The sequence below is a fragment of the Chiloscyllium plagiosum genome, chromosome 19 (assembly GCF_004010195.1).
Source record: "Chiloscyllium plagiosum isolate BGI_BamShark_2017 chromosome 19, ASM401019v2, whole genome shotgun sequence".
Lineage (NCBI taxonomy): Eukaryota > Metazoa > Chordata > Chondrichthyes > Orectolobiformes > Hemiscylliidae > Chiloscyllium > Chiloscyllium plagiosum.
This window is the reverse complement of record NC_057728.1, coordinates 50,601,747-50,615,891: the sequence shown is the minus strand read 5'-3', so window position 1 is coordinate 50,615,891 and position 14,145 is coordinate 50,601,747. Positions and strand designations below refer to the sequence as shown.

Below are 14,145 nucleotides of genomic sequence, written 5' to 3'. Positions count from 1 at the left end.
AAAAAAAATGTGTCTTTATTTTATCAAGCAATGCTCTCTGCAGGAAATTTAACTGGGACATATCATAGAGTCAGAGATGTACAGCATGAAAACAGACCCTTCTGTCCAACCTGTCCATACTGACCAGATATCCCAACCCAATCTAGTCCGACATGCCAGCACCCGGCCCATATCCCTCCAAACCCTTCCTATTCATATACCAATCCAAATGCTTCTTAAATGTTGTAATTGTACCAGCCTCCACCACATCCTCTGGCAGCTCATTCCATATACATACCACCTTCTGCATGAAAACATTGCCCCTTAGGTCTCTTTTATATCTTTCCCCTCTCACCCTAAACCTATGCCCTCTAGTTCTGGACTCCCCGACCTTAGGATAAATAGACCAAGCCTTTTCCCCATCTATGCCCCTCAATTTTGTAAACCTCTATAAAGGTCACCTCTCACCCTCCAACGCTCCAGGGAAAACAACCCCAGCCTGTTCAACCTCTCCCTTTAGCTCAAATCCTTCAACCCCGGCAACATCCTTGTAAATCTTTTCTGAACCCTTTCAAGTTTCACAACATCTTTCCGATACGAAGGAGACCAGAATTGCACGCAATATTCCAACAGTGGCCTAACCAGCATCCTGCACAGCTGCAACATGACCTCCCAACTCATGTACTCAATATGCTGACCAGTAAAGGAAAGCATACCAAACGCCTTCTTCACTATCCTATCCACCTGCGACTCCACTTTCAAGGAGCTATGAACCTGCACTCCAAGGTCTCTTTGTTCAGCAACGCTCCCTAGGACCTTACCATTAAGTGTCTAAGTCCTGCTAAGATTTGCTTTCCCAAAATGCAGCACCTCACATTTATCTGAAATAAACTCCATCTGCCACTTCTCAGCCCATTGTCCCATCTGGTCCAGATCCTGTTGTAATCGGAGGTAACCCTCTTCACTGTCCACCACACCTCCAATTTTGGTGTCATCTGCAAACTTACTAAACTATGCCTCTTATGCTCGCATCCAAATCATTTTTGTAAATGACAAAAAGTAGAGGACCCAGCACCGATCCTTGTGGCACTAGGGCAAGAAAATATAATCCTTTACATAAAGTACCAACCTGTTGCCACAGTGATTGTTCTCGAGTCTGCCACTGCACCAGTCCTACAAACAGCCTCTACTGTTAGTATCTCTTGGGTACAAGGTTGGAGCCCAGTTGAAATGTATTCCATCTGTTTCTGGGCACATTGCAGGGCTCCATTTTTGTAAACATAGAAGAATATTTCTGTTGGATCGCCTGTCACGGACCAGGACACGACATAACCATCAGTGGAACCAGCTGTCTGAGTAACTTTTACAAACTTCACAGGAGCTGTGTGCAATGAAAAACATTAAGTGGTTGAAGAGATGGGAACATTAAAACATAAAAGCAGTGGTTCAGGAGTTTGACAGATTAAGGCTCATATACTCGTATAAAGAAATTTGCAAACATATGATGCCTTCAAGTCTCATTTCCTAAAGAAAATTTTACATAGGCAATAAGGAACTTTCAAAGGCTAATCACTAATGTAATAAACAGTGGTAGGAAAACTACACAGCAGGACGCAAATACCATGTGATAATAGCCAGATAATCCCAGTTTGAGGGACAAATATTGGTCAGGAAACTAGGGCAATAAATGTGGGATGCTGATCTGGTCAAGAAAGCAGTAGGAACTTGCCTGTCTTCCAGGTTTATTTCACAAAAAGCCCAAACAGCACACGTGCAGACTATTATCCCTTCTGCATACTAGCCCCTCCCAGCTGGGAACTTATTCTTATATTTATTTCTAAGTGGCAAGTCCCACATTTCTTAACCACCCAATTGCCCTTGTCTGAGTGCCATGCTTAGACCATTTCAGAGGGCAATAAACATATTCCTGTGGGTCACCTGTGGGCTAGAGGGCAAGTGCAGTACATTTCCTTCTCTTTAAAAGAAAGGACAGTGAATGAGATTTTTTTTTAAATCTTAAAAAAAAAAATGCTTAGTTCTATGGTCACCACACAACTTTCAATCCCAGATTTTTAACAGTTTGTATTTTTAATTTCTCCAGCTACTATGCTAGATTTGAAAGTGTACCCAAAGCTTTAACCTAGATAACTAGCCCAAAGAACTTCAGTCATGCACATTCATCAGAAACCAAACTAAACAGCCAAACTACTCAAAATAACGGCAAGTTCTAAATAAAAATGGGAATAGGCAAGTGATACTTAGTGGCCACTATTATTATACATCCTAACCCCACAGGGGACTTTACTTATAAAATCATTATACTTCATTGTTGCTGGGTCACATCCCCAGAAGACCCCTGTCCAAACAGCATTGTAGGTGTTTCTACATTACATAGTCACAAACATGTACAGCATGGAAAGACTCTTCGGCCCAACTTGTCCACGTCGACCAGAATCCAGTCTCATTTTCCAGCATTTGGCCCATAGCCCTCCAAACCCTTCCTATTCATATACCCATCCAGATGCCTTTTAAAATGCTGTAATTGTACCAGCCTCCACCACTTCCTCTGGCAGCTCATTCCATACACGCACCATCTTCTGTGTGAAAAAGTTGCCCTTTAGGTCACTTAAATCTTTCCCCTCTCACCCTAAACCTATGCCCTCTAGTCCTGGACTCCCCTATCCCAGAGGCAAAGACCTTGCCTATTTACCCTATCTATGCCTATCATGGTTTTATAAACTCCGATATGGTCACCCCTCAGCTGCCAATGCTCCAAGGAAAATAGCCCCAGCCTATTCAGCCTCTCCCTATAGCTCAGACCCTCCAACCCAGGCAACATCCTTGTAAATCTTTTTTGAATCCTTTCAAGATTCATAACCCCCTTCCTACAGGAGGGAGACCAGAAATGCACACAATATTCCAAAATGGCCTAATCAATGTCCCGTATAGCCGCAACATGACCTCCCAACTCCAAGAGACAATGCTCTGACCAATAAAGGAAAGCATACCAAACGCCTTCTTCACTATCCTATCTACCTGCAACTCTACTTTCAAGGAGCTATGAACCTACACTACACAGACTGCAGTGATTCACAAAGCCAGGTCACCTTCGAAGGTTGGCCCAGTCCGTGACATCTAAATCTTGTGAACAAATGTTTGAAAACAAACACGATTGGATTCTCATTTTTAAGGAACGATACTGATCGATTTACCTAGATTTGCCACCACAAAGATCTCTGGGCTTTTCTTCATCTCAACCACTTCACACACAGATGCGAGAGAAACGTTCACTTTCAGGCAAGCTGGCAGTCCATCAATAAGAAATGTTGTTCCACTTTGTATCAAACTGTAAGACTGAAGTAATGGATTAGCGACCTCGCCCCTCCGTCCAAGCAAGTGGACGTCAAGTTGGAACCAGTCAAAGCTTCCAAAAGCTGGTTTGTCCCAGTAAACAGTAAGGCTATGAGCACTCGAACTGATTATGGTTAAGTTACTAGGTGGCATAGGGTCTACAAAAGAAATATAGGTCTTTAATGGATCAATATTGGAAAGTATGTTCATTAGCAAGCCTGCTTACAAAGTCTGAGTTGAGCTCAATAATACTCAATTTTACTCAAGGTGATAAAAGGAAAAAAAGATTTGGAAGATAATTGGCACTGATTGATCGTTCCTTAATGCTTAGGAGAACGTATGTACCATTGCCAAGGAACATGTCAGCTTATGCAGGCCAGTTTACTCTACAGATGGCTCTGTCCAGCTGGAGAAGACATCCCAACTGTGATTCGAATACACAGAGATCCAGAAAGCATGTGTGGCATAGCCTACTGGATGTAACCTGCTAATTTGGGAGTGTTGAATCATTGCAGACAAAATCATTTGGAATTCTACAAGCTGTATGGACTATATAGCAGGAAACACTTGATGCACAAAAACAGACATTTAAAGCTTAGCCTTATACATGAAAGTCATTTCAAAATACTACGGAACTTAGGCACTTCATATTTTTAATCTAAATAAACCCACAATAAAAATACCAATATATTACTAGCTACCAATCTTTTCAAATATTTTTAATCAAAAAAGGTTTAATCACTCATTTATTCAGTCCTCAAATTTATACACTTAGTATTGGAAGTAACTGCTGCTATAAAATATTACTCATCCAATTTATGTCTGGTTACCAATTTACCAGTGATCTAGAACATTGTTTCCCATGGTTAGTTTTAACAGATGTTGAGAAAATAGTGACCAAGTTGGCAGAGATTTTTCTGATTGAGTGCCTGAAACTACAGCATAACAGTGACGTAGCAAAATTGTTGACATAAGACTTTGAGTAAACAGTTGCAAAAAAAAAGGAGAGTTTAAAAAAAAAGCAAGGTTCATTAAGAACTAAATTACCTGTAATGCTTGCAGCACAGATATCATGCTGCCCTGCAATAGTCAAACATGACGTGTAACATTCACATGGTGTTAGGGCTTGGATTTTTTCATCGGTCTGATCTCGGACAGTCTCTCGATACACATTGTTGCCACTCGCGTCGAACAACAGAAGGGTGCAAGGTGAACCCTCAAGGAAACAGTCTCTGAAACCCCAAGAGAGACTCAGAGCAGTGCTAACTGTAGTGATCTTCAAGGGGAATTCGGCAGCACGAACTTCAAGATGGAATCAGTTTCAATGGTTAGTGCAACAAAAAGTGGTTAAAAAAAAAGTTTAATTTTCTCCCTGAAAACACCCACAAATAATCTGATAGCTGTTAGAATACCACATTTAGAATTACTTATATATATTCAACCAAGAGGTTTGATCGATGGATGGTCAATAAGCTGACATATTAATTATCTCTCAACTATGAACTTATCTCTGATCTATATTAAATTAGGTCTCCTGACTCAATCCTGATCTAGTATGTACTGTTTTATTTCAGATTTCCAGCATTCTTCTTTTAAGGAGTCTCTTAGTGGTACACGGCATGTTTATTACTGAAGACAAACTTTTGACAAAAACAACTTTTCATCTTGCACTCCACAGGACAAGCATGAGTGCACCAAATTGCAAACAGTTGAGCTTAGTGTGGCTTGCTAGAAACAACATATATTCATACCCAGGGATCCATTCTCCATCAATAAAAGGAATAATGTTCAAGTCTTGTGCCTTTTTTTGAATTACCCAGGAGCTTAGGGAGTGTACCATGCCCCATTGATTTCTTCATGGCAACACCACACCAAATGCAGTACACTTTTCTTCCTAGAGAAAAACTGGAGACTATTTGGAGTTGGGTTTGTCCTGATAAGTGCAAGATTCAAAGCTTCAATAAGTCTCCTTTCAGCTTTTAAAAAAGAATGGTTAACAAGAAAGTACTCATCTACCTAATACCAGAGCTACACCATCTGCCTCAGAGATGTGAAACACTTCTCCCTGACAGCCCAGATTGATGCTCCTTTGGAACTGGAAGCTTTGGTCAGAGTCTTTGATTTTCTAGAAAGAGAAAGGCCGAATTCTTGCAGATCATTAGAGATAGGGAGCTCCGCTCATACTGTCCAGCATTCAACACATTCACAGCAGCTGGCCACTTACCGAGTTGGCAAACGGGATGGGAAACATTTGTGCACCACTTCCATTTAGGGAATCCACCAGGAGGTGTGGAGGACCTGAACATTATTACAAGAAAAATAGCAAAGTTTATTTGCAATATCTATAAACCTAAAAGACACTGCTGCTTTGTCCTGTTGAATCATTTTTTTACACTTAAATCATGTGGAAAGTGACAGATAAAGATAGATAAAATGGACCATAACGATCAGAACAGACTGATGAGGCTGCCTAGCGTGTTTCTGTCCTGGAAATTCTAAGCAATCTCATTCTCTTAAAATTATCCACTGTATTTCAGGAAAGAAAATTCCTTTCCATCAGTTCATCCCAGGAAATATAGACTGGCTTCAGAAAAACATGTCTTTAATAAACACTTTTATAGTATAGAACTTGAATTTGCTGAAAAGACATGCTATCAAAGCTTTTCATCATCATCCTCCATCACATGTCATATAAATTTTTGCTCCCTTTGAAATTTGCTGATGAGTGCAAGATGAAAGGCTTTAGCAACAGGTCATGAGCCTTTGAAACTGTCTTCCTGGGAAGGAAGAATCTTTGAATACTTTTAAAGGCAGGGTAGGCAGATTCCTGTTAAGCAGAGAAGTGAAAAGGATATCAGTGTTAGCAGAAAGGTAGATGCGTTTAAAAACTAGAGCAGCCTTGATCCTATTCATGATGAAGCAAGCACAGAGGGGGGAGGGACCACCTATTATATATTCACACCCAGATCATCCCAAGGTACAGACACAGGTTAGAGCTAGTGGGGCGGCACGGTGACTCAGTGGTTAGCACTGCTGCCTCACACCGCCAGGGACCCTTGTTCGAATCCCACCTCAGGCAACTGCCTGTGTAGAGTTTCCACATTCTCCCCGTCTGTGTGGGTTTCCTCCCAGTGCTCCTGTTTCCTCCCACAATCCAAAGATGTGCAGGTCAGGTGAATTGGCCATGCTAAATTGCCCATAGTGTTAAGTGCATTAGTCAGGGGTAAAATATATGGCAAGTGAATGGGTCTGGGTGGATTACTCTTTGGAGGATCGGTCTGGAGTTGTTGGGATGAAGGGCCTGTTTCCATACTGTAGGGAATCTAATCTAACATGTTATGGTTCATCTGCAAAGCACAGCTGTTAAAAAAGGGTAGAAAAAACACACTTTGAAGAAAGCAGTCTTATCAAGATGTACATACACATGGTGTAGATTCTCCAGGTAGATGACTTGTTCGATAGAGAGTATCGTAGAGTGTGCTGCATTCTCGGCTCCAGAAACCAGGAGCCAGATTTTCTGTCAGCCTCAAGGACACAGTTATTGTTTAAATAAAGTTGCCTTCTGGAATCACAAAGCAAAAAAAAAGAACAGTTTAATGACAAGAACATCTCATCAAATACCATTGTTGAATTTCTGGAAATTCAAAGGCGTTTTGACAGGGCTATTGCTGACATCATTAATATCACCACCTTGGGGATGGACAATCACAAAGCTTTTAACAGTCTCTTCCTTGGAAGATGTCCCCTCCAGAAACTAAAAACCCAGCTGCCTCAAAGGGTGAAGGGATCACTTGAATAAGACTTATTGAACAAGATGAAAATTAAGTGAACGTTTCTCCTTTTAGAAAAAAGGCTTTCTGCAGTTAAACACTGGACCTCCCACAAGGTCAGACAGCAGGCTAGGACAGCATACATAAAGCCTGATCTAGAAAAAGCAGGAGGCCATTCCACCCTGTACACGCCTCTCTCACAGCGTTTCAACGAGATTAGAGCTAACCTGTCACTCAACTCCCTTCACTTGCTTTTGATACCAATTACATACGAAAATCTCATTGCTCTCAGTGTCCAAAGCTCCAAGCATCTTAGAGGGTCCTAGAGATGATTACAAAATTGAGAAATCCAGCCACTGTTCCCACCAGCAGAAAGATCATGAACCAGATGACACAGATCTAAAGGTAAATGGCAAATGAAGTAATGATGACAGGTGGAAAACTGTTTCTAAAGAAAAATCAATGGCATAATTATATTAACAGGAATCAGGAAGAGTATCTCAAATGCAGGAGAGATGTTAAGGCTGGAATAAGGAAGGCTAAGAGGAAGCATGAGGAACGGATTGCAATGTTCTTCAAACATATTAATGCAGGATAGTGTGGGGCACATAAAGGAACAGCAGGGTAAGTTGCTCACTGAAGCAAAGGATATGGCAGAGGCACTAAATAAATATTTTTCATCCGTCTTTACCAAATCAGAAGATGGTGACAATGGCCCAATTGAAAATGTGGGCATTGAGCAACTGAGCTGTATAGTGATAAAGAAATGCTAATCAAGGCTGGCAACACTCCAGGTAGGAGTAACCAGGCCCAAAGAGGATGCATCCTAGATTGCAGAGAGAATGTTTCCAGGCATCTCTCAACACAGGATTAGTCCCATGGGACTGTAGAATCGCAAATGTGACACCACTGTTTAGGAAAGGAGCAAGATAACCCAGGAAACTTTGTTAACAAGTTGACACGAATAGTGCAAAAACTGAGGCTATGATACAAGAGAAAGGTAAATATACACAGTGAAAAATAAATCAACACTAGACAGTCAACATGGCTTTGTCTGACAAATTTAATTGAGTTCTTTGATATGGTGACACAGGAGTTGGGGGTAGGGCTGTGAATGTTGTATATTTGGACGGTCAGAAAGCATTTGACACTCACATGGCAGGTTGATGAGTCAATTAGAAATGTTTGAGATTGATGGGTCCTTGGCAGCATAGAGTGGAAGGTGGCTAAAAGACAGGGAAGAGGCTAGGCACAGATGGGAATTTCTCAGATTCGAGAGGAGTTGAAAGTGGTGTTCCCAGGGATTGGTTTTGGGACCCTTGCTCTTTCCTGATTTACATAAACGATTTGGAGATGGGTGTCATGAGCAAAATCTCTAAGTTTGCAGATCATACGAAGCTTGGAGAACAGTGAATTGAGAGGATGATGCTGAGTAACTTCAGCAGGACATGGCCTGTTTGATCAAATAGGCAGACACCCGGCAGATGAATTTCAATACAGAGAAATGAAAGGTAATAAATTTTAGTAGAAGAAGCATGTGCAGAAAACACAGGCTCAAATTTGAGGAGAGTTCAGGAGCAGAGGGGCCTCAGGATTCATGTGCATCATTCTGTGAAGGTAGCTGGGCAAGTTGCAATAGTTAGTAAGGCAGCTTATAGAACTTTGGGTTTATAAATAGAGGCATAGAGTAGAAAAAGAAGGACGTCATGCTACACCTTTATAAATCTTTGATCAGACCACATTGGGAGTATTACTTTCAGTTCTGAGCATGTCATCTAGCATTCTTCCTTTTTTAAAGTCCTGGAGACAGTGCAAAGGAGATTTATTAAAATGATACAAGGAATGAGAGTTTTTTCTCTCATCTTTCCTTGTATTGAAACTTAATCTTCTCTGCTCCAAGGAGAATAAGAGGTAATCTTAAAAAGGTGTTCAAACATTATGATCAATTTTGACGGGGTAAAGAAGGATATTCTGTTTCCACTCATGTGTCAGTAACTAAGGGTCACAATTTCCAAGATTGTCAACAAGAGAGATTTAAGAGCAAGAAGGGGGGGAAAAAAACCCATCTTTACTCGATTGTTAGGATTTGGAATGCTCTGCCAACTGAGGTTTCAAGAGAGTTTGGTCAAATGGCCTCCTTCTATACTATAAAACTCTATGGTTAGTGTGTGGAATATGTTAGCAGTAAGTTTTATCACTGTATTCAAGAGAATTTGATCATTATCTGTAATGAAATTGCAGGGCTGTGAGAAAAAGGTGAGATACAGTAATAGTTGAATTGCTCTTCAAGAGGGCCAGCACAGACAAAGGCTAAATGGCCTCCTCTGTGCTGCAATCGTAGAATGGTTATGAAAAACTACTACTTAATTTCCATTGTAAATGAAATCAAATTTTATGATGTCATCTGCTTATTCTTTATAACACCAGAGGAACTAGTTACTTGATTTACTATATCTTTCTACCATTTTAATGATCCAAACATCTCTCAAAGCTTGGCTTGTATTTAATTGGAAGGCTATGCAATGCTAGTCCCATTGCTTTCATGAAAGGGTCCATAAAGAAAGTTAGTATCTCAACTCGATAACTTACTCATCACCCCATCTGCTCACTAATTTACAATCACCATTACCATATTTGTCAATCCCTCCTATCTCCCATCTCTTCTAACTTCACAGCTTCTGGGATAACTGTACTCCCCTAATTCTAGCCTCTTGAGTATTATTTATCTTTACTAATGACTCTTCCCCCACCCCATTGCCAAACATGGCTTTTGACTGCCTTGGCTCAAAGGACTGAGATTGTCTCAAGAACGTTTTAAGCCTCCTTCAAGACTCTTCCTAAACACACCTTGACTGGTCTTTTGGTCATCTGTTTGTCTATGTGTCTCAACAGTCAAACACTAAGACACTATGAAACCCTTGGTGTTAAAGGGTACAATGTATAAATGCATGTTGTTACTGCTACTGAAACATTCAAGTCAAAGATTACATAGGAACTGAACATTATGTAAAATGAGCACAAAAGGAATCTTGAAGTTGGAATGTCGTGTTCAAGTCGGATGTCAAGGAAATTAGGTCAAATACATTTGGTCTAAAATTAGATTCATTCTTTTAGTAAAAAAGATTTTTGGAATAAATTGGCATAATCCTGAATAATCACTGTTGGCTTTAGAACCTAATCATTAATATAGGGCCCAGCTTTCATAGACTGCTCTATTTTTGGAGGTAGCCATATTTCAACAGATGAGAGTAGGGCAGAACCATGCTGTAGGACTCTTACTTGCTACATTCACTAAAGTCTGCCCATTAATCATAAGTCAGGAGTGTGATGGAATACTCCCCACTTGCCTCAATGAGTGCTGCTCCAAAAACAGTCAAGAAGCTTGACACCATCCAGGACAAAGCAGCCCACTTGATTGGCACCACATCCATAAGCATCCACTCTCACCACCACTGACACTCAGTACACACTACTGCTACTGACTACAACCTGCAGAAATTCACCAAAAGCCCTCAGGCAGCACCTTCTAAACCCACAGCCACTTCCATTTAGAAGGGCAAAAGAAGTAGGTACATGGAAAACTCATTTGCAACTTCCACTCCAAGCCACTCACCATCTGGACTTGAAAATAGGTCAGCGTTCCTTCACTTTCACTGGGTCAAGGTTCTTGAATTCTCTCCCTAACAGCATTGAGAGTCTACCTACAGCATATGGAGTTCAGTGGTTCAACAAAGCAGCTCACCATCACCTTCTCAGGGACAACTAGGGACGGGAAATAAATTATGGTGCAGCCAACGATGCCCATATCCCAAGAATGATTTTTTCTAGAAAAAAAAGTGTTACTCTACAGGTGTAGATTCTCTTCAGTTAACTTTACTGTACCTCTCAGATGTGAGACTAGATGTCACTTCCCAGCAAAGAGAGATAGCTCCACAGGTTTCTGGTTCTGCCCCTTTAAAAGACAAAACAATTCTATAAAAAGGATATTTCCTCAGCAGCTTCTTACAAACATCAAGACATGCCAGTTAGTATGTTTGAAAGACAAATTGAGTTAGTAATTGCTACCATCTTCAGATCTGAATGGGATGCATTTGGTAAAGGCACCTCAAAAGGAGGTGTGTTTTCTTATTCAAACTTAGCACCAGAAAAGGATAGAAGCACTTACAGAAATGTCCTCATTCCTGATGAAGGGCTTCTGCCTGTAACATTGACTTTCCTGCTCCTTGGATGCTGCCTGACCTGCTGTGCTTTTCCAGCACCACTCTAATCTTGGCACTTACTTAAATGCAAGTCAAGCACACATTACAAAAGGAAACTTGACAGGCTGCTTAAAACAACAAACTGGCACACAGAAGACAAATGCTTAAACTTACAATTTTGGGGGGATATTTAAACTGGTGGAAGAGTGTGCTGGACATCATTTCACATTATACATTAACAATATAGATGACGGAACTGAGGACAATGTTGCTAAGTTTGCAGTTGACACAAAGATAGATGGAGGGACAGGTAGATGAAGCAGGGAGGCTGCAGAAGGACTTGGAAAGGATAGGAGAGTGGGCAAAGGAGTGGCAGATGGAGTACAATGTGGGAAAGTGAGAGGTTTTGCACTTTAGTGGAAAGAATAAAGGCTTGGACCATTTTCTAAAAAGTAAGGCTTAGGAAATCTGAAGGACAAAGACTCAAGAGTCTTCATTCAGATTAACATGCAGGCGTGGTTGGTAGTTAGGAAGGAAGGAGCAACTTTAGTTTCAATTTCAAAAAGGGCTAGAGTATAAGAGCAGAGATGTATTGCTGAGGCGGTATAAAGCTCTGGCAAGACCACACTTGGAATATTGTGATGGGTTTTAGGTCCAGTGTCTAGGGAAAGAAGTGCTGGGGGTTCAGAGGAGGTTTACAAGAAAGAACCTGGGATGACGGTTTGGCTAAAGAGTGGTTGAAGACTCGGAGTCTATACTCAATGGAGTTTAGAGGGGCCTAGATAGAGTGTGTGTGGAGAAGATGTTTTCACTAGTAGGAGAGACTACGGCCAGAGAACACAGCTGGAGAGTCAAAAGACAATCCTTTAGGGGTGGAATGAGGGGGAATTTCTTCAGCCAGAGGGTAGTGAACATGTGGAACTCATTGCTGCAGAAGGTAGTGGAGGCCAAGTCAGAGTGTATTTAAGGCAGAGGTAGATTGTTCTTGATTAACAAAAGGGATCAAAGGCAACAGGGAGAAGGCAGGAGAATGGGATTGAGAAACATGCCAGCTGTGATCGAAAGGCATAGCAAACTCAATAGGCCAAATGGGTTTAATATTGACAAGCACAGGGATGGCAATTTGTGGAAGTGCAGAATTGCTCCCCTTATTTAAGCAAGAACATAAGTGTGTCTTTAATAGTTCAGCCAAAGTTTACCAAACTGATACCCGGAATGTGATCTTACAAGGAACGGTTGGGTAGACAAGGTTTGTATCTGGAGTTTAGAACAAGACAAGGTGACGTGATTGAAACAAAGAAGAAGCTGAGAGATCTTGACAGGGTAGAGGACATGTCCTCTTCTGGGAGGCTGGGGAATTAGGGATCACTGATTAAATATAAAAGTTAGGATGTGTAACTCTACACACTGTAAACCAAATAAAAAAAGCACAATTATTTCACTAACAAAACCAGAAATAATTGGAGAAACTCAGCAGACCTGGCAGCATCTGTGGAGAGAAAACAGAGTTAGTGTTTCAGGTCCAATGATCAGAATAATTATTTCAATGGAGCTGCACAGATAATCAAATATTGCCTGTTCAAACGTTGCGTGGGATTGACACAGTATCCGGTTGGTACTGATTTAAGGGTTAGATATAAAAAAAATCTTGCTTTTATAAAAACTCCAACGTTGCACAAATTGGGAATTAAGTTGGGGTTGAATGAGATTTGATCGAGCGGTTTGCAGTATTGAAGACTGGAATCCGTACCTGCAGATGGTTGGGCTCCTGTCAATATCAGCACAGAGACAAGGAAAACCAGGGCCAAACTACTCAGGGACATTTCGTTCAGCTCTCCTCCCACCAAAGCGGGGTCAGAGAGAAATCATTACTCCCTCAGCGGCATTTGACCCAGCCCGCTCTTTGTAAACTAATTGGGAAGATTGGACGCTGAATAAGCAGCTGCAGTGTAGGCATTAGAAGGAACTCTGCCCGCCCCCACTTTAACACTGAGCTCTTCTTAATTGACAAAGCTCCTGCTAAGAGGCGGGTCACAATACGGTCCAGGTGAACCCACGCACTCACTAGTGAATGCCTCGATAAAAACACTCTGTTCCATCTTAGATTTGCAGGTTTCGGATACTTAAAGGGACGTAGCCTTCAGTAGAAGAGGAATCGGCCAATCTGCTTTCATGGGGAATAGGTGTAGGAGGTTCTGTTATGCAATGGTTATCCTTCTACATTAACACTATTACACTATCCTTTGACTGTTTTAATTTGTAGAAGTGTACTGGCCTCTATCGTCAATATTCTCAACGGTTGACCCTCCACAGTCCTGGAGATTATCAAAAGATTAAACAGCGAAGCGAAAGTGGGTACTGCAGATTAGAGTGGGGCTCGAAACGACGATTCCCCTGCTCCTCGGATGCTGTCTGACCTGCTGTGCTTTTCCAGCATCACTCTAATCCAAGATTAAACAGCGGCTGAGTGAAGAAATTCCTCATCTCAGTTTGTCAGGAAAGAACTATGTCCACGTGTATGCCACATTGGAACATGGATCTATTTGAACATTTCTAGGTTGGAGACTTTAGTGTGTGATTTCTTGGAAATGAAAATTCAAAAGGTCAAAGGGTATAATGCCGTATAAAGAAAAATCAAATGACTGTGGTGAGGCAGAGTGGCAAAACCTTTAGAAAGAGATGAGATGGATTTATGACTTAATTCCAGAATCCAACAGACTTTGAGAAGCCTTGGGTCTGTTGTTCATTACCTAGCAACAGCATCTGAGGTTAAGTTGCTGTGTGTTTTCACAGGTCAGAGATGCTGCTGAAGAAACTTGCAGAAGGAGGCAGTGTGTCCCCCCCCT

General features: G+C 41.3%; 1 protein-coding gene across 1 annotated transcript in view; it reads right to left on the bottom strand.

The window, feature by feature from the left end:
• Positions 1-13,311, bottom strand: part of LOC122559398 — a 40,797-nt gene extending 27,486 nt beyond the window's left edge. Inside the window, exons 1-8 of the mRNA XM_043708846.1 lie at positions 13,050-13,311; positions 10,983-11,052; positions 6,753-6,892; positions 5,555-5,628; positions 5,347-5,455; positions 4,378-4,632; positions 3,192-3,488; positions 1,109-1,360 (exon numbers count right to left, since the gene is read on the bottom strand). Of these exons, the coding sequence (XP_043564781.1) occupies positions 1,109-1,360; positions 3,192-3,488; positions 4,378-4,632; positions 5,347-5,455; positions 5,555-5,628; positions 6,753-6,892; positions 10,983-11,052; positions 13,050-13,122 (1,270 nt within the window). The 5' untranslated portion in view covers positions 13,123-13,311. The remainder of the gene's footprint in view (positions 1-1,108; positions 1,361-3,191; positions 3,489-4,377; positions 4,633-5,346; positions 5,456-5,554; positions 5,629-6,752; positions 6,893-10,982; positions 11,053-13,049) is intronic.
• Between the last annotated feature and the right edge of the window lie 834 nt (positions 13,312-14,145).